Raw genomic sequence first — 27,684 nt, 5'->3', positions numbered from 1 at the left:
GGTCACCCATACTAGTCTCCCAAATAATTGGAGCCTTCAGGTGAAACACTGCAAAAATATCTGGGCTGCAATGCTTTGCCACGAAAAAGACTACATAAAAAATAAGGAATTTTTTCTCCAAAAGAAGAAGCCAGAGCCATAGTTCTCAAAATATTTCCATGGAACAAGATGACCTGAGTTAAAAGCCTGTTTAAGATGAATAATGGCAATCTGTTCCCAACTTACAGAAAAAAGAAAATTAAGTTAATGGAAAGAATTCTCTGAATTTTGCTGAAATCCTGCTACCATTTATCTGCTAGCAGACAAGAAAGAGATAAAAGAGTAACATGATAACCTGTAAAGGATACTATGATTTCCATATGTTCTGCTAATTAAACAATTTGGAAAATTATTAGTTTGAAGAGGTTACACTGTGAAATTACACTTCATTACAGAGAAGGTAAAACTTATAGCAGTACATAATTTAAGTTCTGGTGAGCTTAAATTACACATTTCGGTCAGAAAGCTAAAGGGGTTTTTTTAAAAAGCATGGTTCAAAACTGTTTAACATACTCAGGAGGCTGAGGTGGGAGAATCACTTGAGCCCAATAATTTAAGTCCAGCCTGGGCAACATAGTAAGAACTTGTCTCTCAAAAAGAAAAAAAGTCTAATAAGATAGATCATGATGTTTATAACATATTGCAAAAAAATTTATAAAATAGTTTGTAAGAACTATTTCCCCTACATTTAAAAAATAAAAGAAGGCCGGGTGTAGTAGTTCACGCCTGTAATCCCAGCACTTTGGGAGGCCAAGACAGGTGGAACACCTGAGATCAGGAGTTTGAAAACAGCCTGGCCAACATGGTGAAATCCCATCTCTATTAAAAACACTGGTGGTACACATACGCAGTCCCAGCTCCTCTGGAGGCTGAGGTGGGAGGATCACTTGAACCTGGGAGGCAGAGGCTGCAGTGAGCCGAGATCACGCCACTGCACTCCAGCCTGTGTGACACAGTGAGACTCCATCTTAAAAAAAAAAAAAAGATATATGTCAAACTTTACACAGTGGAAAGAACTGGGGCAAGATTTAAGGTTCTCTCACTTTTCATCTTCATTGCATTTTACAAATTAGTTGCAGCAGTCAAAGCAGTATGAGAAAAAGAAAGATATTTCCATTTTGGAACTAATTAAAATTGATATAAGGTATATGTTTCTGTTTTCATCAAAGTAAAAAAGTTACATTAAATCTATCAGGCCGGGCGCGGTGGCTCAAGCCTGTAATCCCAGCACTTTGGGAGGCCGAGACGGGCGGATCACGAGATCAGGAGATCGAGACCATCCTGGCTAACATGGTGAAACCCCGTCTCTACTAAAAAATACAAAAAACTAGCTGGGTGAGGTGGCAGGCGCCTGTAGTCCCAGCTACTCCAGAGGCTGAGGCAGGAGAATGGCGTGAACCCGGGAGGCGGAGCTTGCAGTGAGCTGAGATCCGGCCACTGCACTCCAGCCTGGGCAACAGAGCCAGACTCTGTCTCAAAAAAAAAAAAAAATCTATCATGGCTGTAAATGATATAGCAAAGTACAAGCTTTCACTTAAATAATTTTTAGTTTAAAAATACATACTTGTTTAGTATCAGCATCAATAAGATCAAAGAATGCTCGAACTGTAGTCAACTGCAATTGTTTACACCTAAGGAACAAAGTAAGTGTTACAAATAAAACTTTCTTAAAACATACACTTTTGATCAAAATATACACAATTCTACTGTTTAGTGGAACATGTGAGTTTCCTTTAGTGCTCTAAACTCAAAAATTATGTAACAAATCATTCTTATTAAGCACATATCTTAAATATGAAACCTATAAAAATAAAGCAAATTAAATCTTCCTGGATGTTTGACAGAATTTTCAGGGTTGTTCTGTTTTCCCTAAATCCCCTCACCTAGCTAGCCATAGATGTACTATCTACCCCATCTTTATATGCCTGAAGTATGTCATTCTAGCGATACTACTGCTTGCACAGCCAGAGAAAAGTCAAAAGAGAATCTCTAAGCTGAAACACAATGAGATAAATATATCAGGGTCTGCCTATTTCTTGACCCATATGGATAAATTTAATTCCTACTTGGTTTTCCATGTGCTGCTCCCTAGAATAGTCACTGCTCCGTTAACCAAATCTGAATATGGTGATTGGCCAGAAGCTCACAAAGTCCTACTAAAAGCACAGTTGATTTCACCCAACTAGGAAAAACTCAAAAACTTTGGTATTTGATGTTAGCTTCATTTGAGACTAATGCTATTGAGTTTTTGGGAGATTGTTTTACATGTTGTCACGAGGACCTTGGTCAAACTGAAACAAGAACCAAGATTAGAGTTCCAAGCTTCTCAATTAATATTTCTTCCATAGTCTTATTTATGGATGAAGTTCTAAGAAAGTTAACAAACCAGGCCAGGCGCGGTGGTTCATCCCTGCAATCCCAGCACTTTGGGAGGCCAAGGTGGGTGGATCACCTGAGGTCAGGAGTTTGAGACCAGCCTGGCCAACATGGTGAAACCTCATCCCTACTAAAAATACAAAAAAATTAGCCGGGCGTGATGGTGCACGCCTGTAATCCCAGCTACTTGGGAGGCTGAGGCATGAGAATCACTTGAACCCAGGAGGCAAGAGGTTGCAGTGAGCTGAGATTGCACCACTGTCCTCCAGCTTGGGCAGCAGAGTGAGACTCTGTCTCAAAAAAAAAAAAAAGTTAACAAGCCAATTAAATTATTGCATTGAGGAGAAAGAAGACCATGACACATTGTCAAAATAAGTTATACAAGTATTAACTTACCACACAATGGAGAGGTGGTCTGTTGAGACCCAGGTCTTAGGTACTGCTGAACTCTAAAAGAAAAGAAAAAAATAATCAAACTTATGAAAAACACATTTGTTATTCTCTAAAAGGTTTGAAATTCTTACAAGCTAATATTTAGAAACACATAATATAGTCTCACTATACTGTGATGCCTAGATATTTTTAAATGATATTCTTATAAAAGGTGATCCAAATACATTAGAATTTTCCTCTATAAAACATAACTCTTTCTAAATATCACTCCTGGTTAGTCAAGTTTAAATTACCTTTTAAAAATTATTAAAGCAACCACAGACTCTTTCCTAAAGTTTAATATCTGACTTTTTTTTTTTTTTTTTTGAGATGGAGTTTTGCTCTTGTTGCCCAGGCTGGAGTGCAATGGCGTGATCTCAGCTCACAGCAACCTCCGCCTCCCGGGTTCAAGCGATTCTTCTGCCTCAGCCTCTGGAGTAGATGGGATTACAGGCACGCACCATCACACCCAGCTAATTTTGTATTTTTGGTAGAGACAGGGTTTCTCCATGTTGGTCAGGCTGGTCTTGAACTCCAGACCTCAGGTGATCCGCCTGTCTCGGCCTCCCAAAGTGCGGGGATTACAGGCGTGAGCCACCGCGCCCGGCAATGTCTGACTTTTTATTACTCTAATGAGAGACAAGTTTAAGATTCTTTAATAAATCACAGTTAATGCATAAGTTACAAAAGACATTTTAGTAATTTTAATTTTGACTAAACTACCACTTGATAGATTCTAAGATGTTATTTCTTCATCGGTGGTGTACCTAAGAAATACCTAGACCTAAGGAGATTTTTCAAACCAAATATGCCTGATCACAATTCCAAAACTACCAAATCTGACTTTCCCAAGTGGGGTCCAGGCTTATATATTTCGAAAAAAGAAAATCCCTAGCTGAGTAGGATGTATACAACTAATAAAAGATAGATACAAGGACAAAAGGCTTCTAAAAAATTAAGTATTTGCAGAAGGCTTCCTAACAATGGCACAGCACTCCTTTTCACACCAGATAATGATCTCTCTGTGAATAGCATCTTACACACAATAGGGGCTCATTAAGTAAATCTGATTTTATTTTTCATAGCATCTCTTTATGTACCATCAAAGAGACAAGGAGCTGCCATCACCAGAACTGTCAAAACAAAATGAAAAGAGTAGACTAACAGCATAGATGCCAGAAAATTTACAGAGGCCTAAAATGCCTCTTTAATAAATGAACTGAAAAAATAGATATGTATAACTTCTAAGGAATCACTATCGCCCTTGAACTCTATAAAGTATCTTTATCTATAATGTATCTTTGGGTTCCAAGTTCTGAAGTGGGAGGAATCTACAGCTTACTTGATGAACTTGTAAGTACTTGACATATTTAGAAATTACGGCTGATAGTTTACTAAAAAAAATTAGACAACCAGAGTTCACTGTCGTTCTTAAATTACATTAATGGTCAGTAGAGTAAGAACTCTTAGTAGACAGCATTTACCATTACCAAGAATATAAAGCTGGTTTACTTTCATTCAGTTTAATTAACGCATGTGTGCTAGAGTTGAAAAAGGAAAGGCAACACAAATTAAAAAATCAGTTGCTCATGATTGTTGTGTTGAAAACTGCTAAATGTCTACCAAAATCCATTCTTTTTTTCTTGCACACTTGGCTAGACTACAGCTCTTAGCCTGTCTTGCTTTAATATGTGACCGAGGCCGGGCGTGGTGGCTCATGCCTGTAATCCCAATACTTTGGGAGGCCAAGGCAGGCAGATCATTTGAGGTCAGGAGTTTAAGACCAGCCTGACTAACATGGTGAAACCCCATCTCTACTAAAAAATTTTCAAAAAATTAGCTGGGCATGGTGGCGTGTGCCTCTAATCCCAGCTACTCAGGAGGCTGAGGCAGAAGAATCGCTTGAACCCTGGAGGTGGAGGTTGCAGTGAGCGGAGATTGTGCCATTGCACTCCAGCCTGGGCAACGAGAGTGAAACTGCATCTCAAAAAAAAAAAATAAGGACTGAGTTTTTTCTTTTTTTTTTTTTTTTTTTTTTTTTTTTTTTTTTTTGAGGCGGAGTCTCGCTCTGTCGCCCGGACTGGAGTGCAGTGGCCAGATCAGGACTGAGTTTTTTCTAATCGTATGTGAGCAGGAGTGATGTGTGCCATTTGTAGGTCTGACATTTGCCTCGTGTTCTTTCTTCCTTCTTGTGGTTGAAGATGATTGCAGCAACCCTGAAAGTAAAGCATTGAACATGGAATGCCTACTCTCAGCCTGAGTTCCTGAATGGAACCTCTTGGAAAACCACACCAACCTAAATATCCACCCAGGGCAGTTACGTGAGTAAAACATCAACTTCTATTGTGCTTAACTGTCATTACCTGTGTGGGACTGTATTACAGCAGTTTAGTCAAACCTCTTAATACAATTATGGTCTCTAACTTAAACCCAGTGAAACCCCGTCTCTACTAAAAAATACAAAAAACTAGCCGGGTGAGGTGGCGGGCGCCTGTAGTCCCAGCTACTCGGGAGGCTGAGGCAGGAGAATGAAAAAAAAAAAAAAGATTTTTCCAGTCCTAATGGATGTAAACATCATTTAACTATTCTTGAGATAATCATTCAAAAATTGTTACTTGTTAATAATTTTTTAAAGTGAATATACACGTAGATATATGAAAGACTGGAATATCTGGAGGCTAAAAAATAAATCTTAGGTTATACAATGGCCAGCTTTGATAAAGTTCCTAAAGTAAAATATCTTCATCAGAGATACAGAAATCAGAGATAACAAGCTCCCTTGAAAGCAACACATTATCAAATGGATTAGAAAAAAATAGGGAAATGCACACACACCCATGCCTACACACATACAAAAAAAGATTAAAGTTCTTTAAAAGATAAGCTTTAGGATGTGGTATCAATACAGCATCATGCTGCAGACAAGGTCCAGGAAATAAGTTACATCAAATTTCATATGACTAAATCATCTGTGTTTACAAGGAGTTGACATTTAGTCTTTTGAGGACTTCCAACAAATATCTGACCAAAATATTCAACACCAAATAGCAACATTCATACCTCTAACAATGAGGTTTGACAGATTTACTAATTTAGTTCCAAAGCTATTCTGGCTACATCCCAGTTCCTCTAGTTATATGAAAATGGTGGGTAATAGCAGAATAGCTTAATAATTTTTGTGCTATGTATGGCAAGCATTCAGTAAATAACCTATTTAATGAATGAACAGTAATCTAAAGTAGGATAACAGTAGGTGAGATAAACAAACAAGTATCTATGAAGAGGTACAACTATGAAACAGTGACTTTCTAATGTTATCTCCTAAAAAGCAAAAGGAACAGGCAGACTACATTCTATGCATTTTCTCTTTAGGAAGTAAGTTATATTTGGAGATGATGTGTATACCGAGTTAAGAAGCTAAGACCTTAACTGAAGACTTCAAGGTTAAATATACATGAAAGAAGTCCTAAAAGGAAACTTGACTCACTTTACATAGATTATGTATCCCAGTTAAAGACCAAATACTTGATGTCCTAGCAGGGAAGAATAAGTAGCAAATTAATTAATCAGGGTTCTACTTATACTATTTATACTGTCAAAGCTAATCATGTTGTTAAAAAATAGGTAAACTTTCATTCAAGTTTAACATTCAGGAGTATGTGATATGTTTGATATTCCACTATGATTATATCTAGTACAACACTCAGATATAACTGGATTCCCCTGCATTCCAGTCCACACATTCTTATATTTACAACTCTAATCAATGAACAGGCTCTTATTTTGGACAAGAAACCATTACTCCTCATAAATAAGGGTCATTTTCATCAAGTTTCTAAGATCCTGTGTACTTACTTTTTTTTGTTTGTTTTTGAGTCAGAGTCTTGTTCTGTCATCCAGGCTGAGGGGAAGTGATAAAATCACAGCTCACTATAACCTTGAACTCTTGGACTCAAGTGATTCTCCTGCCTCAACCTCCTGAGCAGCTCGGACTATAGGCACTTACCACCATGCCTAAATTAGCCTGGATAATTTAAAATTTTTTTTTGTATTTTGTAGAGATGGAGGTCTCCATATGTTGCCTAGGCTGATCTTGAACTCCTGGCCTCAAGCAGTCCTCCTGCCTTGGCCTCACAAAGCACTAGAATTACAGGCATAAGCCATGGTTCCTGGCCATCCTTTTTACTCCCTATAGACGTATGCATCCACAACTCTGCCCTCCCAACACATTCATACTCATTCATTCATTCATATTCCCTCTTTCTCTCTTTCCCTCTCTCTCTCTCACACACATGCATGCTCATACAGCAGTCCAACACCACTAACTCAGCAGTCATTACCACTCAGCTATACATTATTTCTTCTTTCATGCTCTACTGGGTCTATTACATTACTATTTCAGTAGAATCTTAAAAAAAGATTACCACAACAGATAAGGCACTGGTATGATGGCTTAATTTTGGTAGAAAAGTCAATCCTGAACGAACTTGGTAATCCCGGAATCCTCCAGCTACAGAAAGTGTGGTTAAATTTATGTGTCGAGCATTTAGAATCCAATAGTTGTTTACAGTCGTATAAAAATCTGGTAGGGAATAAAAAAGAGACATTAAAAAATAGTAGCTATTCCCTGAAAGAATAAGATATCTATACAGTAATATTAATATTTGACTGAATTTTTGCTTAAGTCATTTCATCTATAAACAGTGTGTTATTCACATTTCCCTACTTTCAGTAAAATCAGTATCTTTACACATATTCCTACTTCTCCATTAAATAAAATTATAAATACTAAGAGTTACTAAAGGTATCAATTTTAAAAACCCCAAATTTTACTAGTTTTGTATCCATAAGCAAACACGTTTCTACATTCCACAAGGATGATGCTTATTCATGAGTCACACAGTATAGCAAAAAGAGAAAAACCTAATATTCCTCCAAAGGTAAGAATTTACATTATCTTACAAATTATTGTATCATTTACAATATACATTAAATGTATACATTACAAACTGTATACATCACATATGTGCAGTATTTTATATATCAATTACCCTCAATAAAGTGGTTTAAAAAAAGAGCTGTAGACCTCTTCCTATGATGGCAGTGTCCCAGCTTAAAAAGCCTTAGCTTGGGAGGCCGAGGAAGGTGGATCATGAGGTCAGGAGTTTGAGACCAGCCTGGCCAATATGGTGAAACCCAATCTCTACTAAAAATACAAAAACTAGCTGGGCATGGTGGTGTGCACCTGTAATCCCAGCTACTCAGGAGGCTGAGGCAGAAGAATCACTTGAACCCGGGAGGCAGAGGTTGCAGTGAGCCGAGATTGGGCAACAGAGCGAGACTCTGTCTCAAAAAAAAAAAAAAAGGCTTAGCAAATCTCTTCTATGGCCAACCACCACCACACAAGCACTATTTAAGTTCTTACAATCTATCAGGACAATACCATTGACGTTAGTCTTAGGACTATGCTACTGCGGAAAACCTCAGGTTAGGGTTCAACCCATTTATTGTAACAAGTAGTTCAAAGGGAAGAACCTGCAGACAATTTTTCACTTTGTCTATTGAAGGTGAAAAAAGCCTAGTGTCAAAGATTAAATTGAGGCTAGAGCAGGGGATTTCTCAATTCTTTTTCTGGTTATCAAAACTTAATGCATTTTTATCCTGGCATTTGATCCCACTCAGGGCTTCAAACATTGGGTACAGCAAGCTGCCCCTATTAAAGATCTCAGCAGTACTTACTTAGATTATCACCTAGCAGACTGACTCTTAACATCTGGAGAGCCTGGGATGTAAGTACCAGTGGGGCACACATGCCATATGTCTAGATAGTTTAAAAAGTCAAAAATCCAGCTAATAACCTGTTAAATCAAATATATTTTTTCTGCCTATCTTGAAAAATACATCATGGAAATGACCTGCAAGGCCAGGTTCAAATTAAGAATTCTCAGACACCTCAGAGTTAGCCACTGGATGGTAGCAGCATGGGAAGAACAGATCTCCAGTCTCTTACTGTGCTTCACTTCCCATCCCAATTGGATCCCGCATGACAAGGGCCTCATGTGCACATGCAAGCTCTGTCTGTACTTTCTGCAGAGCTATGCCTTGGCTACAACTCAAGCTTAGGATTCTACATACCTGCCCTCAGGAGAACAAAGAAAATAAAGAGACCCACATAGGTCCTGGAAGCAGGCTTAGGGCACAAGAAAAGTCTGGAGGCAGCCGGGCATGGTGGTTCACGCCTGTAATCGCAGCACTTTGGGAGGCCGAGGCGGGCGGATCATGAGGTTAAGAAATCGAGACCATCCTGGCCAACATGGTGAAACCCTGTCTCTACTAAAAATACAAAAATTAGCTGGGCATGGTAGCACGTGCCTGTAGTCCCAGCTACTTGCGAGGCTAAAGCAGGAGAATCGCTTGAACCCAGGAGGTAGAGGTTGCAGTGAGCCGAGATTGCAACACCGCACTCCAGCCTGGCAACAGAGTGAGACTCTGTCTCAAAAAAAAAAAGAAAAGAAAAGAAAAAGAAAAGTTTGGAGGCTTGGTTAGCTAGATCCCAGTGCAGAAGTAAAGACACAGCCTCCACATGGGGAGGCTACTTAGCCTTCATACTTCTCACCTTCTAGGAAAGGGTAAGGGTAGAGCAGCAGGAGACTCCAAAGTGCAGAGCCCAGTGCAGGGCCTCCTTCCTCCTACTGAAAGGCAGTATTTTCAACAAGTATAAGCAGGGAATCTACTTCTCAGGTCATATGGATCTCTGTCTCTCAAAACCTTAAAATTTTCATTCTAATTTTGACTTAGTAAAATAAAAAGAATAAATATAGAATAAGGAAGAAAGACTTGCTAATCACAGGAAAGGTACAGGATTCTTGACCCTAAGAATCACTTTCAGCCTGAGCCTTATAGAGACAGAACAGTGCCACCCTCCAAAGCAATAAAACCTATTGAGGGTGCATTCCTCAAATAATTTTTAAAATATATTTAAGTCATTCTAATTTAATCTATGTGGGTCATCTACATATACAACACAGAATGCAATAATATAAAGAGTTCTCAATTACAGTGACAAGTACTATGACTTTTAGCCTTTAATTTTTTTCCTAAACCTAAGGTCATTTAAGATTATTAGACTACAACAAATTTAAACAACTTCATTATTAAAATTAAGATGTTCTTTATTAAAAGACTTCTACAGGCAAAGTTTTAAATGTACCAACAGAAAAACTGGGCCTCATAATAATCACTGTTGCACCAGATACTTAACAGCAAATAAATTATTCTTTGGCAATGCTGTTATGTTAAGAAGGGCACTTTAGAAAAACTACTTGGGTTTGGAGTCACCGGGAAATATTTCTCACTTAACTACAAACAAATTTTTCATCAAAATTAAGATAATGCAAATTTTTATTTTATTTTATTTTATTTTATTTTATTTTTTTTTGAGGCGGAGTCTCGCTCTGTCGCCCGGACTGGAGTGCAGTGGCCAGATCTCAGCTCACTGCAAGCTCCGCCTCCCGGGTTTATGCCATTCTCCTGCCTCAGCCTCCTGAGTAGCTGGGACTACAGGCGCCCGCCACCTCGCCCGGCTCGTTTTTTTTGTATTTTTAGTAGAGATGGGGTTTCACCGTGTTAGGCAGGATGGTCTCGATCTCCTGACCTCGTGATCCGCCCATCTCGGCCTCCCAAAGTGCTGGGATTACAGGCTTGAGCCACCGCGCCCGGCCGCAAATTTTTATAAGAAGCTATATACATTTACTAACCAGGAAGAATTCTTTCTAAAGATTTTCTTCTACTCATATAATATTCCTATAAGCAGTGAGGATAATCTCTGGCTTTTTTTAACAAAAATCTGAGATAACAGATATTTAATTCTTATTCTGTGACATTATCACTATTTGATTAGATGATGTCAATCACAAACTCCTACATGTCATTCAAAATTCCTGCAAGATTATAGTATTATCTATGGTTTTATTTGCTATGTTAATATACTTCAATTAACAGGCAGTACAGCATGCAAAGTTAAGAGCACAAGCCCAGAAGCAAGTTTACCAGGGTCAAATATTGGTTTCACTAGTTTCTTGCCACATGACTCTGGGCAAGAACATTATCTTGGCCTTTTTCTATCCATAAACATGAGGATAATAATGGTACCTACCTCACGGGACTGCAGTGAGGATTAAGTGTGGTAATACTTAATCACGTGAAGTCTTTAAAACCCATAACATAATAAGAGCTCAATAAATATTAGGAATTATACCTTATTATATAAAGTGTTAGCATACCTTTGTACTTAAAAACTAGACATTGCTACTATTTTACTTAAATATAAGCTTATTTTGGATAGAGTCCTAAAACAGTTAACAAAGCATAGGAAGCTTAAACACATCTTAAGAGACAGGGTACCATCCTCAAAAATCACTAAATTGGGCAGGCATGGTGGCTTATGCCTGTAATCCCAGCATTTTGGGAGGCTGAGACAGGCAGATCACTTGAGGTCAGCAGTTTGAGACCAGTCTGGGCAATATGGCAAAAACCTGTTTCTACTAAAAATATAAAAATTAGTGGCACTGGTGGCACACACCTGTAATCCCAGCTACTTGGAAGGTTGAAGCATGAGAATCGCTTGAACCTGGGAGGCGGAGGTTGCAGTGAGCCGAGACTACACCACTGCACTCCATCCAGCCTGGGAGAAAGAGCAAGACCCTCCCTGTCTTTAAAAAAAAAAAAAAAACCTAAACAGAAGCCCTAGTGCCTAAGAATTATAAAACACGTGTCAACCATGTTAAGATGCTATGGACAGACAAAACTTAACAGTAGCTTCAATTATAAGCCTAAGTTCAAAGATATAAAGAGAAACACACTCAGAATTGGAGGTGCAGATTTGCAACCGAGTTGCTTCATACATGGATAAATCTGTAGTATACTCTAAGGGGAATAGCCCTAGAGATTTATTTATTTAATCTTAAGCAACAATGGGGAGGTCAGTTAATGTTCACCTAACAGTACTCACCTGTAATGAAACGATCTAATGGCATCACAGGAGCAACATGAGGTGTGGCTTGTGTAATAAGAAGATTTATCAGATCGTGCTTAAAATTTTTCAGTGTAAGCAATGCTCTTGCAACGAGGCCACCCATAGAATGACCAATTATTGCCACACTTTTTGGAGCAAATTCTTGACCCTATTAAAATAAATCATCATGTCATAATTAATACTTTTTTAAGTATTTAAAAAATACTAAATATTTCTCTCTGCATATGAACAATTTTATAGGAAAAAGAAAATCAAACTATTTATATAACCTCCCACCATAAGGTACAGAAGTACATTTTCATATAGTTTTAATTAGTATATACATACTATTTTGTATTCTGCTAAACATTTTTAACAGGTATATCTTGGTTTTCTGGGCCAATAGGAACAGTTGGTCTAGCAAATCATGTTTATACTGGTTGTTACACTACATGTAATCTGAGGCATAATTATATTTCATATGTACAAGATTATTAGGTTTTATAAGACATAAGAAATCAGATAATTTGTTTGAAACTGAAAATATCACCCAAAAAAGGCCAAGATGATTACAGTTGTGATAGCAATATACTACCTTATCATGTTATCTTTTATCTCATAAAATTATTTCTCTATTGTGCATTTTGGTTTAAAAATGAAGCAGCATTCCAAACATTTATTCATTGACAATTACAATATTTTATTTTTTAGATAAGTGCTTTTCAAAAAATCTTTTATTTTCAACAATCTCCTCAGTCTCATTACCAGACTTTTGCTCATTACCCCCAACACGGATCCTTCCTATGTACCATCTCTTCTCAATGAGTAGACTGAATCTTGTGCAGAAGAGTTAACATAGGAGGCCTGAGACTACTGTCCTTGGCATGAGCTGGATACAAGGTTGGCTCTTGGCTGGAATCTGGAACCTTATATTTGGGAGAGATTCCCACCATTCCCTAATTGATAAGAGTGTCTAAAATGTTTGTGCAAACAACACGTTTTATGCTGAACACCTGCTGTCCTCCAGGCTGGAATTTTGGTATGTGCTAGGCAGAGGGTATCTATGCGATAAGTCCCCAGTAAAAACCCTGGGCACTGAGTCTCTAATGAGCTTCCCTTGTGGACACTATTTCAGCCATGTCATAATATGCTGGTATAGGAATTAAGTGGATCCTTGGTGATCTCCAATACAGACCTGATCTTAGCGAAAGCCATCCCCTACAACTGTGCTCTGAAACCTATCCCCTTTGACCTTCTCAAGTACATCACTCTAGCAATCCTTCTCATTTTCTTCTTGCATTATTGCTTTTCCCTATCTACTAGATCATTTTCATTAGTGTATAAATATACTGGTATTCTCTCTTAAAAATAAAAATAACTTCCTTTTAATTCTCCCTTTCCCCTTAGTGACTACTTTACATTTCTTTACAGCAAAACTCTAAAAACAAGTTGCAGGCCAGGCACGGTGGCTCATGCCTGTAATTCCAGTACTTTAGGAGGCCAAGGTAGGTGGATCACTTCAGGTCAGGAATTCGAGACCAGCCTGGCTAACATGTCAAAACCTGGTCTTTACTAAAAGTACAAAAATTAGCTGGGCGTGGTGGCACGCGCCTGTAGTCCCAGTTACTCAAGAGGCTAAGGCAGGAGAATCACTTGAGCCCAGAAAGCGGAGGTTGCAGTGAGCTGAGATCAGGCCACTGTACTCCAGCCTGGTGACAGAGTGAGACCCTGTCTCAAAACAAACAAACACAAATCTCCAATTTCTCAACTTCCATACACTCTTGAATTCATTTCAATCAGACTTTCACCCCAACATGCCACCAAAACTGCTCTTGCTAAATCACCAAGGAATCCAATGGTCAATTCTTAATTCTTTTTTTTTTTTTCTGAGACAGGGTCTCACTCTGTCACCCAGGCTGGAGCGCAGTGGCACAATTCATGGCTCACTGCCACCCCAATCTCCTAGGCTCCGAGTAGATCCTCCTACCTCAGCCTCCCAAGTACCTGGGACTGCAAGTGTGCACCACCACATCCAGCTAATACATTATATTTTCTTTTTTTGTAGACACAGGGTCTCACTATGTTGCTTAGGCTACAATGGTCAGTTCTTAATCCTCATCTTATTTGACCTATCAATAACATTTGACACAGTTGATCACTTCTTCCTTCTTTGAAATATTTAAGTTAGTTTCTTTGACAACAAACTCTCCTGGTTCTCCCTTTGCCTCACTGGCTCCTCCTTTTTAGTTTGTTTCTGGTTCCTTCTCATCTCTCCTCATTTCTTAAAACTGAAGTGACTCAGGCCTCACCCCTTAGATCACTTCTCTTTCATAGCTTTGTTGAAACCATCGGTGATCTCTTCCAGTCTAGTGGCTTTAAGTGTATCTACACACTGTCAACCTCTCAGTAATTATCTCGAGACTGTACTCCTTCTCTTGAACTCTAGCCTTGAACTCCACCTGTACAGCAGCATACATGGAATGCCTAATGTGCATCTCAAACTGAATCTGTCTAAAACTAAACTCTTCATCTCCTCCATATCTGTTCCTCCTATACTCTTCCCTACCTCAGTTAATGGCAGTTCAATCTTTCCAGTTTAGCCAAAAAACTTGGGGTCATCCTTAACTCTTCTTTTCCTCTCACTCTGCCCTTCCATATCTGATCTGCCAGCAAATTGTACTACCTCAACCTTTAAGATTTACATTGATCTGACAATTTCTCATCACTTCAACTGCCAGCACCTTGATTTAAACCACCACTATGTCTTGAACACACCCCACCACTTCCTCCTTAGCATGCCACTGTTTTATAGCTACTTTCCCTGTGCAGCATGGCATTCAAAGATTGAAAAACACACATTTTTAGAGCCCCTTTCTTTGCCTCACTGTCTTCTTTCTCATACTGCTTCAGCAGCCCCCAATTCCAATTCTCTGCTTTCTTTAGCTAAGTGATATCAATGTGCCCTGCTTGATCTCCCCCTACTTGCCCCATGGTCTGGAAAATGCTTTCTGGCAGAAATTCAGAGCAATCATGGAGCTCACTTCTTCCAGGGATCATAGTGCTTTGCGGCTCAATTGTCCAATATCTCAAAACAGGTGCTTCAGATATCTTGACCAGTTTTACAGTTGTTTACATATGCAGGTGGTCTACCCTAGTACCAGTTACTTAGTCATAGCTAAAGGTAGAAATACATACCAACGGTTTTTAGGTAATGCATTCCACTCGTAATTTATATATAAAGTTTTAAAAGGTTTTTCTTCCTGAATTCACCATAAGAAATGTTTCTTATAAATTTAAACTTCAAAACCATTATGGAGGGCAAGACGACAGACTCTCACAAAAAAATTTTTGTGCCTTCTCTGCTTCAACTTCCATCTAAACAAATACATTATTTAAAATATACTGAATCCCTCTTTAAAAAGGTGCTGATAGGCTGCACCACTATTGATTTGCATACTTATCTCTTACCTTATAGAGTTTGAGAATTGTTTTAATACATTCATGTACAAACTTGGTCTGCTTCTGAAGACTTCCACCATACAGAGCCACCAGTTCTTCATTGAAGTTTACACTAAAGAAGTCAAAGTGGTACTTGAAGTCAATGTCCTCTGCTTTTCTAAGTGCAATAGAGCCAATAGAACGAACTGCAGAGGAAAAGAGTGAAGTGCACATTAAACAATATTTACAGGTTTCATCCATTCTTTCTTCAGAATTTCTTAGTAAATAACCTTCTCTTGCATCACGAATATAAACCACCTATTTCAGGATGAAATTCATTAATAGTACCAATTTAGAATAAACTAATCTAGCAACTGTATGCCTTGAATGCAGTAAGTGTGACCTAAATATTTTTAAAATTAAATAAATAAAAAGCAAACAGATCACTCACTCTCTACCTTCTTTTCCTTTGGTAGGAGCAACAATAGCTAAAAAGGCAGGATTCTTTGAAGAATAAGACATATAAATTTTGCCACACTTATTGAGGATTTTAAGAACGACAAGGTTCCTACAAGAAATATCCATTCATCACTTGGTTTAGATATTCATGGTTCATTTGTCTTTTTCTCCTACACAGGACATCCAATCCATCAGTAAGTGCTTCCATGACATAGCTTCCAAATCTATCCCCAGTTGAAATTTCTCACCATTCCCACCACTATTGTCCTAATCCAAACACCACTATCTCTTATCTGAACTACTCTAACAGTTTCTTTACTGGTCTCCCTGCTTCCACTCTTTTTGTTCTTGTTGCTGTTTTGTAAATCTTTTTAAAATATATATTATAAATTGCCTATATTAGGTGGCACAAAAATTGTAGCATATGGTTTAGAAAATAAAATACCTGTCTGCCATTTCATTTTGTAAAAACATATACTACGGATACATTATAATCCACATATTATACAACTCACTATATATAAAACTGTAAAATTCAATGGTTTTTAGTATATTTGCCATCTCTGGTATATATTGTACAACCATCTCTGAAATCTAACATTAGACATTTTTTAATCACTTCAAATACAAAACTCTGTGCCTACTGGCAGTCACTCTCCATTTCTTCACTCCTCTCAACCCCTAGGCCTAGCAAGCACTGATCTACTTTCTGTCTCTACGGGTTTGCCTATTTTGGACATCTTATATAATATGTGGCCTTTTGGAACTGGCTTCTTTCACATAGCATGATGTTTTCAAGGTTCATTCATGTTGTAACATGTATCAGTCCTTCATTCCTGTTTTCTATTGAATAATATTCCATTATATGAATATGTCACATTTGATTCATCTATTCATTAGCTGATGACCATTTAAATTATTTCCACCTTTTGGTTATTATATGCTGCTATGAACATTTATATACAAGTTTTTGTGTGGGTATGTTTATTTTTCTTGAGTAGATGCCTAGGGGTGGAATTTTGGGGCCACATGATAGCTCTATGTTCAATATTCTGAGGAACTCCCAAACAGTTTTCCAAAGTGGCTGCACATTTTGCATTTCCACCAACAATGTTTGAGGGTTCCAATTTCTCCACATCTTCACCAACACTTGTTGTTATCTGTCTTTTTTTATTACAACTATCCTAGGATGTATGAAGTACTATCTCATTTTTTATTTATAGTTCTCTAATGACTTATGATGTTTTAGTATCTTTCCTGCTTCCATTCTTGCCCTTTAAATGAAATTATCTTCATAGCGAAGCCAGGGCAACCTTTTTTTTAAAAGTAAATCACACCTACCAGATTGCTTAAAAATTTAATATCTGACAATTCTCGTGTTGTAAAGGACGTGAAGCAAAAGAAGGTAAAATATACTGCTTTTAGGAATATAAATTAGCACAATCAGTAAAAATTAAAAAGATACACATAACCTGTAACATGGAATTATACTCTTGGATATCTATCTTACAGAAGCACAGGTTTATGTGCTCCAGGAAACATATGGAATAATATTCATTATTTTTAATTGCCAATAAATGTAAACATTTATTCTGTCCAAAGACAGAAGGGACAAACTATGGTATAGTCTTACAACAGAATAATATAGAATAAGGAAAATGAATGAATCACAGCTCACACAACAACTTGGAGGAATGTTAAAGATAATGCTGACTGAAAGAAGCCAGACACAAAATAATACATACTGAATGACTATATTCATATTACAAAATTTAAAAACAGCCTCAAATGAATAGATTGCATTAAAACTACAAAGAAATTAAGGAAATTACCATGTTAACATTAGGATTGTGATTATGTCAAGAAAGAGAAAAGGGAGTTTTAACCACCAAGGGGCACATAAGTCCTTTCCAGGTTGCTAGTAATCTACTTCTTGACTAGGGTTTTGGTTTCATGGGTGTTCACTTTATAATAATTTGTAACCAAATATCTATGTTCTATGTGTTTCTCTGTATGTAATATTTCAAATGCAAAGATTAATTTTAAAAATCAGATTATATTTTCTTACCCAAAGCTCTCCAACAGTTTCTCATTCAAAGTCTTTTCCACAGCTTATATGATATGGCCCATGGCTACTTTTCCATTCTTATCTCTTTTTATAACTTCTCTAGTCACAGTAGCCTCAAATGCACAAAACACATTCCTGCCTCAGGACCTTCCCTCAGTCAAGCCTCTCCTCAAATGTCAGCTCCTCACAATGGCCTTTCCTGACCACTTCATCTAAACTAGCCACTTCCTGACCCTTTTATCTTCTACCTCCTGAGTCTGTTTTTGTTTCTAGCTTTTAACATTACTGACATATTTGTTTGATGGCTGTCTTCCCAATAAGCATATAAATTTGATGAGAGAGGGACTTTGTCTTGATATGCTCTGGATCCCTGATACCTGGAATATGGCTTGGCTCATGGTAGATACCTGCAGATACGTGCTAGATGAATAAACACATAAATAACTGCACATGTTGAAACAATTCTAGTCTCATTACATAGCAATTCTAGTCCATTAAATAACAAGAAAGCAGGTTTTAGTTTAAAACGAAATTAATGCCAGATTACTTGGCTGTTATGCCAGAAATAACTACTATATCTCCAAGCCAACATCAATTTGGAATCTGTACATGTAACTTCCCTATCCTCACCTTTCTATGTTCCCCCCAGTACTTCCAAATCTCTCTCACTTAAATAACTCCAAAAGAAGAAAACTAATCTCTCTTGTTCTGCATAACATTAGCCACTGATTTATTTCCCTAATCAATGCTTAAGGTTCTGTTCTCTTTACCCTCCATTTCCAACATAAATGTATTTCCTCCGCTGATTCCCCAAGGGGTTCCCCTTTATCGTCTACTTATGCCATCCCACTCCATCTTATTCTTTGTAGTATCCCTCTCTTAGCAAAGTGGTCTTCAATGTTTCTAAGTATTTCTCACATGTGTTCTCTCTCAGAGAAAATGTCATATTTTGGTCTCTCTGTAAGCCCAACACAGTACTTCACACACAGCATGCATTTCATTTACTCTATTTGATTCACTGAGTATGGATATGATTCAAATTTTTGAGTTGAATTTTATAGCTTTCAAAATTTACTTCCAGTAAGACTTACCTTGCTTATAACTTCCAGCATTACCAGGAAGAAAGAGAACTGGAATACCCGTCAAAGGGAGAATTTTGTGTTCTTCAGCATATGATCCCTCTCCATAAAGATACAACTCATATGCGGGATAGCGTTTTGCCAGTTTCTTTGGAAGTTCTATTTTCTACATTAAAAAAAATGTAGTTTCACTTCAGTCAGTTTTATTAATACAATTCAGCCTCACCATATGCAATTCTGAATTAAGGAAATTTGAAATAGTGCAATACAAAAATACTACTGATATTAAAACCACACTTCATACACAAAACAAGTTCTACTTGTAGTTTATTCATATAGAGAATCAATCTTGAATTGTGTATATTTTGAACCACGCAGTCTTCAGGAAAACATAAAAGAGAACTACCTGAATTTCCAACCAATACAAATTACTCAAAATGGCCACTGACAATGGTATATGTCAACAAGTTACATAATTGGATAAGTATCAATTATACCTAGAAATGATAAACGCTTTCCATCATCAAATCAATTCCTTTTTTCCATTTTTAACTATTTTGTAATGTCTCTCCTTTTACTCAGACCCAACTATACATTTCAGCTGTTATATTTTCAAAAGAAAGTAACTTGTTTTATAATGCAGCTTTCTGACTTCTCAGCTTAATATGTTTTGGCCTACAATATGCTTAACAAATTAATCTTAACCTTATAGCCATGTCTTGGTCAAGACATGTACACTTTTCTTACCATAAACATTCCACTGAATTAGTATCTATTTCAGTTTTCATGGACCAGGTGCATGATTTGCTGGCAACCTTTAAACTACCCTACACTTCATATTATTGTATACCAATAATACAGCAGCTCACCTAACTACTGAGTCAGTAGTTCACCTACATTTTTTTTCAGCTTAGTATAAATTATCTCTTAATGTCATCCTCAAAGGTAGACATCTATAAAAGTGGTAGTAAAGTATAGATACACCCTTTTGCTCCTTTTCTTTTTTTATTTTAAAGGAGAGAAGCCATTAAGAATGAAGCCAATTACATTGGACAGTAATGTCTACTTATTTAGGTATACATAGATCTAGCAGTGCTGTACATGTGGTATGTGCTTGATAAAAGAATTTAACTATGGAGTGAATTTCAAAACCTGTAAATGTTGCTAATGACTACTGAAAACCCTCGTTGTTCTAAAAAAAAAATTCTGATCAGCCGGGCGCGGTGGCTCAAGCCTGTAATCCCAGCACTTTGGGAGGCCGAGACGGGCGGATCACGAGGTCAGGAGATCGAGACCATCCTGGCTAACACGGTGAAACCCCGTCTCTACTAAAAATACAAAAACTAGCCGGGCGAGGTGGCGGGCGCCTGTAGTCCCAGCTACTCCGGAGGCTGAGGCAGGAGAATGGCGTAAACCCGGGAGGCGGAGCTTGCAGTGAGCTGAGATCCGGCCACTGCACTCCAGCCCGGGCGAAAGAGCAAGACTCCGTCTCAAAAAAAAAAAAAAAAAAAAAAAATTCTGATCATTTGTGTACCTTCCTAAACATCCCTTTGTAAACGATCTATGCCAATAACACCACAGAAACATCTGCAGAGACTGTAAGCTTATTAAGATACTAGCAATCTTAGTTATCTCCCCAAATACTCAAAATACAGAAATACTAACCCCACTATTCGTTTTATATTTGGTATATGTACTTCAATGCAAATTAGTCCCAATACTGATTGTCCACAGAATACAATCAAAAATGAAAATGACATGATAGTTTACTTCTTTAGGTACAAATTAAACAAGAAGAAAACATAAGAGAACAAAGAAATAGTTTCTTATTTCCTCCCAATTTAGTACACCATTATTCTTTTAGTACGGTAGCTAAACAGAGTTTGGACTAGTCAAAAATTAACTCAGAAGAACAGGAAACTATCTAATATATCTAAAAAGAAATACTTAATTTACTTGAGACAGAAAAGTAAGCAAAAATATACTTGATATATTTCATAAAATACTATTATGAAAGCAATTTTATAGTGAGAAAGAGTATTTTTTAAAATATGAATGTATACAGAGTTTTTAAAAAAGTATAGAGATGGACAAAGAAGGCAGAACAAAAAAAATAAGAGAGGAAGCAAGAATGGTAGGAGTTGTAGGCAAATGGCAAAACTCCATTTCCAGACAGAGTTCAAGTTGAAAGGGAAGAGCAAAGACCCAGAAGAGGTAATTGACCACATTGACAGAAAAAGCATAGGCATACAAAAAGGATGCTGATAAGAAAACAGAAGACGGTCAAGGGATTTAAAAGGAAAATACTTATAGAAGCAGAACTCCAATATAAATTTTTTTATTCTATATAGTTTATTTTAAATGAGCAACCCCTCTACCATATTAAGATCAATTACCTTTATATTTAAATATTATCTCCACAATCCTGCCTCTGCTGTCCACCTTCCTTGACTCTGCCTTAGTGCAGGTTCTTCTCATCTCTACATAAACTCTCTCAAAAGGTAAACATTCTAATAAAGTCCTGAGTACTAGAAAAATGCTGATTCAAGAAACTAAAATATCTATTTTATGATATTATTTAATTGTAAACTTAAACTGAAAAATAAAGTTTGATTTCCATAATTAACCAAAAAGAAAAAATATTTTGATCAAGATGCATACACATAGTTTTTAAGTTCACATCGTTTTTAAAAATTCTCACAAAGAGCTCTCAGTCAGCCCTATGCTCTCCACCCCCTATGAGAATAGCTCTAGGGGCTCCATTAAAAAAAAAAAAAAAAAAAAGAAAGGCCTTAAGGACAACTGAATTTTTCAGACTTGTCTCTATCCTTGCCTTCTATAATCCATAGTTCATACTGCTAACACACACACACACACACACACACACACACACACAACAAAGGCTTAAGAGACGTCCTTTAAAATCTGGTTTAATTATTCTTACCTAATTTTTTTCTTTTTTTTTTTGAGACAGGGTGCCACTCTTGTTGCCCAGGCTGCAGTTCAGTGGCACAATCTCAGTTCACTGTAGCTTCGACTTCCCGGTCTCAAGTGATCCTCAAGTGATCCTCCCACCTCAGCCTCCTGAGTAGCTGGGACTACAGGTGGCACATGCCATCACGCTTCGCTAATTTTTTTTAGCAGAGACAGGGTTTCACCATGTTATCCAGGCTGGTCTTGAACTCCTGGGCTCAAGTTATCTGCCCGCCTTGGCCTCCCAAAGTGCTAGGATTACAGACAGGTGTGAGCCACCTCATCCTGCCCTTACCTACTTTCTTATAACTTAGATATGACATGCTTTAAAATGTATTTTTAACATGTTTTTGAATTCAAGATTCAAAAGGATATACATTGAAAAGGATCTCTCCTACCCATGGTCCTTCAGCCATCCAGTTGACCCTAGAAGGGTTATTAGTTTGTGTGTGCTTCTAGAAATATTTTACATATATACAAGCAAATGTGTTTATCAATTATTTTTTAGTTTTGACATAAATGATAATATATTATAAATACTATCCATGCAATGTGTCCCAGTGCATTACCACCTTCACATATATTATTTATGCCTGCAACGTTCTTTCAGTACTTCATACACCCTCCATGTCCCAATTTACTTTGCATCTTCTCTAAAGCCTTTGAATACCCAAGACAAACTTGGATGCTCTTCTTTATATGAAAAGCTCTGTACATACTCTCTTATGGTGAAATTATAACACTCAGTACATTGTATTGTAACTATGCACTACGCGCCCATTTCCTCCATTGTATTTATCAAGACATAAAGACACAAGCTCTAATTCAGTTCTAATTCCCTTTCACCTATACCAAGTAGCTAGAAAAACCTGGCAAAGATTAGTCATTCAATAAATGACTTTCTAAATAAGTAACAAAATATATGACTCATTTTATTTATTTATTTTTTTTTTCGGGGGGGGGACAGAGTCTCACTGTTGCCTCACCTGGAGTGCAATGGTGCAGTCTTGGCTCACTGCAACCTCTGCCTCCCAGGTTCAAGCAATTCTCCAGCCTCAGCCTCCTGAGTAGCTGGGACTACAGGCGCACGCCAACATTTCCTTTCAGAGAGCAACCCTTAGGTTACATATACGAAGACAGCCAAACCACTGTATGAGAGAAACAACTCAGGTGTTTCTACTAAAATTCTGCAATTTGCCTAAAACCAATTGCTCCCAAATAAAAGTTTTGCCTTGCTGTCATAACAGGGCAAGAAGCTTTAAAGGATAAAGTATATTTTGCCTCATAGGCTTTAGATATGGGTTCGTGAGATGTTCAATTAACTCTGAATAAGTGAATCTGGGAAAACCAGAGGTAGAAAATGAATAGAGATAACCAAACAATTTTAAATCCAAAATTCATTTTTGAGCCGGGCGCGGTGGCTCACGGCCTGTAATCCCAGCTCTCAGGGAGGCAGAGGCGGGAGGATAGCTTGAGCCCAGGAGTTCGAGACCTGCCTGGGTAATACAGCGAGACCTCGTTCTCCACAAAAAGGAAAAAAAAAAAAAAAAAGACAAAATTCATTTTTGCAAAGAGTTTCAAATTTATGCTCCGCTTTTTAAAAAAAAATGGAGAATAAAATTGAATGTGTTTCAACTACCTTTCTATTTCTGCTGGCTAACTAAAGAAGATGCAAATGAGCAGAAAAAGGAATAAAGACATCAAAAAAGAAGAAAACTCAATGACTAGGACATCTCACATCTGGGTATCAACCTGTGAACAATTAGAGAGCTGACTTATAAAATATAACTAAAAGTAAGCAATATGTAAAATATCTTTAAAACATTTTTATTCATGGAAGCCATTTGGTTCTCAACAGAATGGCCTCATTTATCCAGAAAACTCACTACGTTCAAAATGACTCATTTCTATAGGCTGGTTTTAACTGTGTTTGTAAGATAACATGACCTTTTTATTATGCAAAACAAAAAGACTAAGAATACAATATAAACATTATCATGAATTAACACAGCTTTTTACATCATGAAAACCTGCTAAAAATCAAAAACTTCTGCCACTGCGATTATTACTGTATTAGCAAATTATTAATAGAAGTGTAAAACCCCAAAAAAGCAACTTAAACCAAAATAACTAAACCTAGACTACTCAACAACAACAAAAAACCCAAAGAGCTCTTCACCATTAGCTACACTAATTTTCCGTTTTTCCAGTCAATTTATGAGGCAGGAAATGCGTCTGTGAGATCCATATGCTTTGTTCCCAACACTAATGAGAACAATTTCTACTTCTGTGAATATTAAAATAGCTTCAATAACTGTAGGAAATCTAAAAATAAATGGAAATTAGTAATGCACTGTTCCAAAATGATTTTAACCTAACTCTTCAATGCAGTAGAAAACTAAAGTGACCTACATCAATCTACTGGGAGTTTCCTAATTATTAAACCAAAAATAAGGAGGGAATTATAATAGCTCTATTTTCAGTTTTTTAAAATACTAAACTAAAAAGATTTGATTAGAAACGAACAGAGAGGACAGTAACATGTCAAAATCTTCTCCTTCAATAGCATCCCTACCAAATGTTTCCACTCTCTTATCATAAATGCAAAACCAAGGTAAGGATCTAAACACAAATGAAATCTAAATTTACTAGAATTTTTCCCATGGGAAAGAATGCTCCTCAGCAATCTAAAACCTTAAGTAGTCTTAAGATCAAAATAATAGCAGCGTAATCAAGTAATAGGCTTCCTCCATAATGACTTGTACAAAGAAGCAATCAGGACTTGCATCCTTCACCCCCCCCAAAAAAAACTGCTGTGATTTTAAGAGTATACTAAAAATGCATTTTATCAATATGTGTTATAGTGCATATACATTTTATGGTAGGGAATTATTATTATAATAGGTAGTCCATAATTAAGAGATGCACTTAGAAATAAAATAATCATTCGGAAAAAATCTCTTAGGACAGTTGTGTAATTTGTCTGCGCCTCTTTTTACAGCTAGTCATGAATGAAATTCTAGATTTCTACTATGCCGAACTAACAAAGCCATTGATTGAAAACATTCAAAATGGCATGGAAGCGGTGGGGGTGGAGAGAGAAGGGTAGGGTCTCTCTTAAACTCCGAACCCAGCGAGAAAACAAAAACAGCACCATGAAATAGATTTCGTATGCAACTGTTAAGAGGCTCGGCTGCTGAGAGACATGCATAAACACAGGTAGCACACACACACAGGCAAGCCCACACACGCACGGCCCCTTAACCTGCAAAATAAGGGGATCTGCAACATCTTTCCAAGAGGCTATCTAGTTTCCAATTTAATGACTCGCCAGCTTATCCATAGGCAAAACCCTGGAGTCTCTAAAAACAGCCTTGGGAACTATCTAGCCAATATACACCCTGCAGACGCTGGGTTCCTTTCTAGAAATGCGAAATCTGACGCGCGAATCACTGGGCGCGAGGGAAAGAATTTAGGCGCGTGGGAAGCAAAGGAAGGTCCTGGGGCACGGGTCAAGGCAAGAATGAGAGAGGGATGGAGCTTGGGTTTAGGGAGCAGGGTTGAGGCTGCCTCTCTGGGCATAAAGGGGGCTGGGCCCGACCAGTCACAAGAGCTTGTGCCCAGGATTTGGGGCCGGGGAGGCGGAGGGACAGCGGAGTAACTACGAGGACGACCACGAGGATGCTCTCGGGAAATCATCTAACAAACACCCCACCGTGAAGAAAGGACACAAAGGGTAGGTGACGGGGGCAGGAAGAAGATGCAGAGTCTCCCCAGGCGGAGAAAACAGAGGCAAGGACGGGACAGGGGGCCCGCGAGGCGCAGAGAGCCAAGGCAGGACGACCCCACAGAAGGAAAAAGGCACCAGGGGCCAGAGTCTTGGAGCGCCCGGCTGAGAAGAGCGCAGAACCTTACCTGATACTCTGGGTACTCAAACATGTAGCTCATACTGCACTTATTCTCCTCGAAGCCGAAGAAGACATCCCACAGCCCCAGGGTTGCCATGAAGACCATGAAGACATAAAACGCCAGGTTCCAGAGATTGACTGAGTGAAGAAACATGGTGCCGCCGCCTCCGCCGAGGGGCCCCAAGCCCGGACTGAGCAAGCCAGAGACTGTCCGACCGCCAGCCCCGGAGCCGAGCCCCAGCCGCGCGCGCCTGCGCCGATGCCCGGCCTGCCCGCTCGCCAGCCGCGCAGTGCGCCTGCGCGCACCAGGTCCGCGGCGCCTCTGGCCTGGCGACTACCAGAGCCGAGGGAGGAGTAGGTTTTGCCGCGGGAGGGCGGATCTGAGGGGAAAGAGGAAGAGCGAGAAAGCTGGGTGGGCTGGGTTGGAGGATGAGGGGAAAAAAGGAAAGTGGGGAGGGAAAGGCGCGAGGAGTGGCTGGCAGGAGGGAAAGAAGGGAGAGAGAGGAGGCATCCAGAGGGGGAAGGGCGGAGCGCGGCAGCCCTGGAGACAAGCAGGGGGATTGGGCAGGAGGCGGGTGTCAGATGAGTGAATCTGGGGGAGGGGGCTAGAGCCCAGAGCCCAGAGGCGATTATGGATCCTGAGCGGACCGAGAGAGGGGAGGAGGACTTAAAAGCCCAAGGGTCATCAGCTGTCACCTAGCAAACGCCTCTCCCTGCGGCAGTTTAAAAATCCTTCCCGTTCAATTTTGAAATGCCTCAGGCCTCCGCAATTTCGCTTTTCCCAACGGTAATAGAGCACTCACAGCTCTCTGGAGCAGGTAGCTTGGAGAGGGAACAAATGGCTTTATTTTCCCTCTTCCACCTCCTACTTGGGCCCAGTAGGTAACAGCAATTAAAAGCAGCGGCTCGTAAAAAAAAAAAAAAAAAAAACCCGCAGGCCGACAAAATTCTGCTCTTGGTATCAGATGAAAGCCTGAATCACAAAAAGCATCGTTAGTCCTTAAAAAATGTTACCAAAATATCCATTAGCACTGACGTCCCCAACAGGTATCTGCGTAATCAGTTAGATGCTGACTCGCCTTGCTCTCCAGAACCTTCACCTCTTGGGGAATGGGTTCCACGTTAACTGGAGGAGGCAATTTCGTCCAGCTTCCATTCAAACTCGCAAGTGATTGAATTCGTTTTGAAGAATTTCGGTTTTGTTTTGTTCAAAGGAGGAGGTTTTTAAAAAAAAAGTAGCTCGAAATCAATCACGTGTAGCAGCTTCAAAACACTAGAATGTTAGGAAAAAGACGATCACTCTTTAAAGTGACTCATGTATAACTCCCCAATGCAATCCCTCCCTCCTCCCCCCCCCCCCCCATAGGCCCCAGTGTGTGATGTTCCCCTTCCCGAGTCCAAGTGATCTCATTGTTCAGTTCCCACCTATGAGTGAGAACATGCGGTGTTTGGTTTTCTCTTCTTGTGATAGTTTGCTAAGAATGATGGTTTCCAGCTGCATCCATGTCCCTACAAAGGACGCAAACTCATCCTTTTTGATGGCTGCATAGTATTCCATGGTGTATATGTGCCACATTTTCTTAATCCAGTCTGTCACAGATGGACATTTGGGTTGATTCCAAGTCTTTGCTATTGTGAATAGTGCCGCAATAAACATACGTGTGCATGTGTCTTTGTAGTAGAGTAATTTATAATCCTTTGGGTATATACCCAGTAGTGGGATGGCTGGGTCATATGGTACATCTAGTTCTAGATCCTTGAGGAATCGCCATACTGTTTTCCATAATGGTTGAACTAGTTTACAGTCCCACCAACAGTGTAAAAGTGTTCCTATTTCTCCACATCCTCTCCAACATCTATTGTTTCCTGACTTCTTAATGATTGCCATTCTAACTGGTG

The 27,684-nt window shown here is 38.6% G+C and overlaps 1 protein-coding gene across 4 annotated transcripts in view; it reads right to left on the bottom strand.

Moving 5' to 3' along the window:
* The window catches only part of PGAP1 (post-GPI attachment to proteins inositol deacylase 1), an 85,283-nt gene extending 58,642 nt beyond the window's left edge, over positions 1-26,641 (bottom strand). For all 4 annotated transcript variants that reach the window (XR_004441643.1, XR_004441645.1, XR_004441644.1 and 1 more), the window contains exons 1-7: positions 25,793-26,641; positions 18,917-19,070; positions 15,329-15,504; positions 11,858-12,029; positions 7,272-7,429; positions 2,812-2,864; positions 1,604-1,670 (exon numbers count right to left, since the gene is read on the bottom strand). Coding sequence is in view for 1 of the 4 variants with exons in the window: in XM_033230779.1 (XP_033086670.1) it covers positions 1,604-1,670; positions 2,812-2,864; positions 7,272-7,429; positions 11,858-12,029; positions 15,329-15,504; positions 18,917-19,070; positions 25,793-25,939 (927 nt within the window). In the remaining 3 variants the exon portion in view is untranslated. The remainder of the gene's footprint in view (positions 1-1,603; positions 1,671-2,811; positions 2,865-7,271; positions 7,430-11,857; positions 12,030-15,328; positions 15,505-18,916; positions 19,071-25,792) is intronic.
* Positions 26,642-27,684: the final 1,043 nt, after the last annotated feature.

The sequence above is a fragment of the Trachypithecus francoisi genome, unplaced genomic scaffold (genome assembly GCF_009764315.1).
Source record: "Trachypithecus francoisi isolate TF-2019V2 unplaced genomic scaffold, Tfra_2.0 Lachesis_group13, whole genome shotgun sequence".
Classification (NCBI taxonomy): Eukaryota; Metazoa; Chordata; class Mammalia; order Primates; family Cercopithecidae; genus Trachypithecus; species Trachypithecus francoisi.
This window is presented reverse-complemented; position numbering and strand designations above follow the sequence as displayed.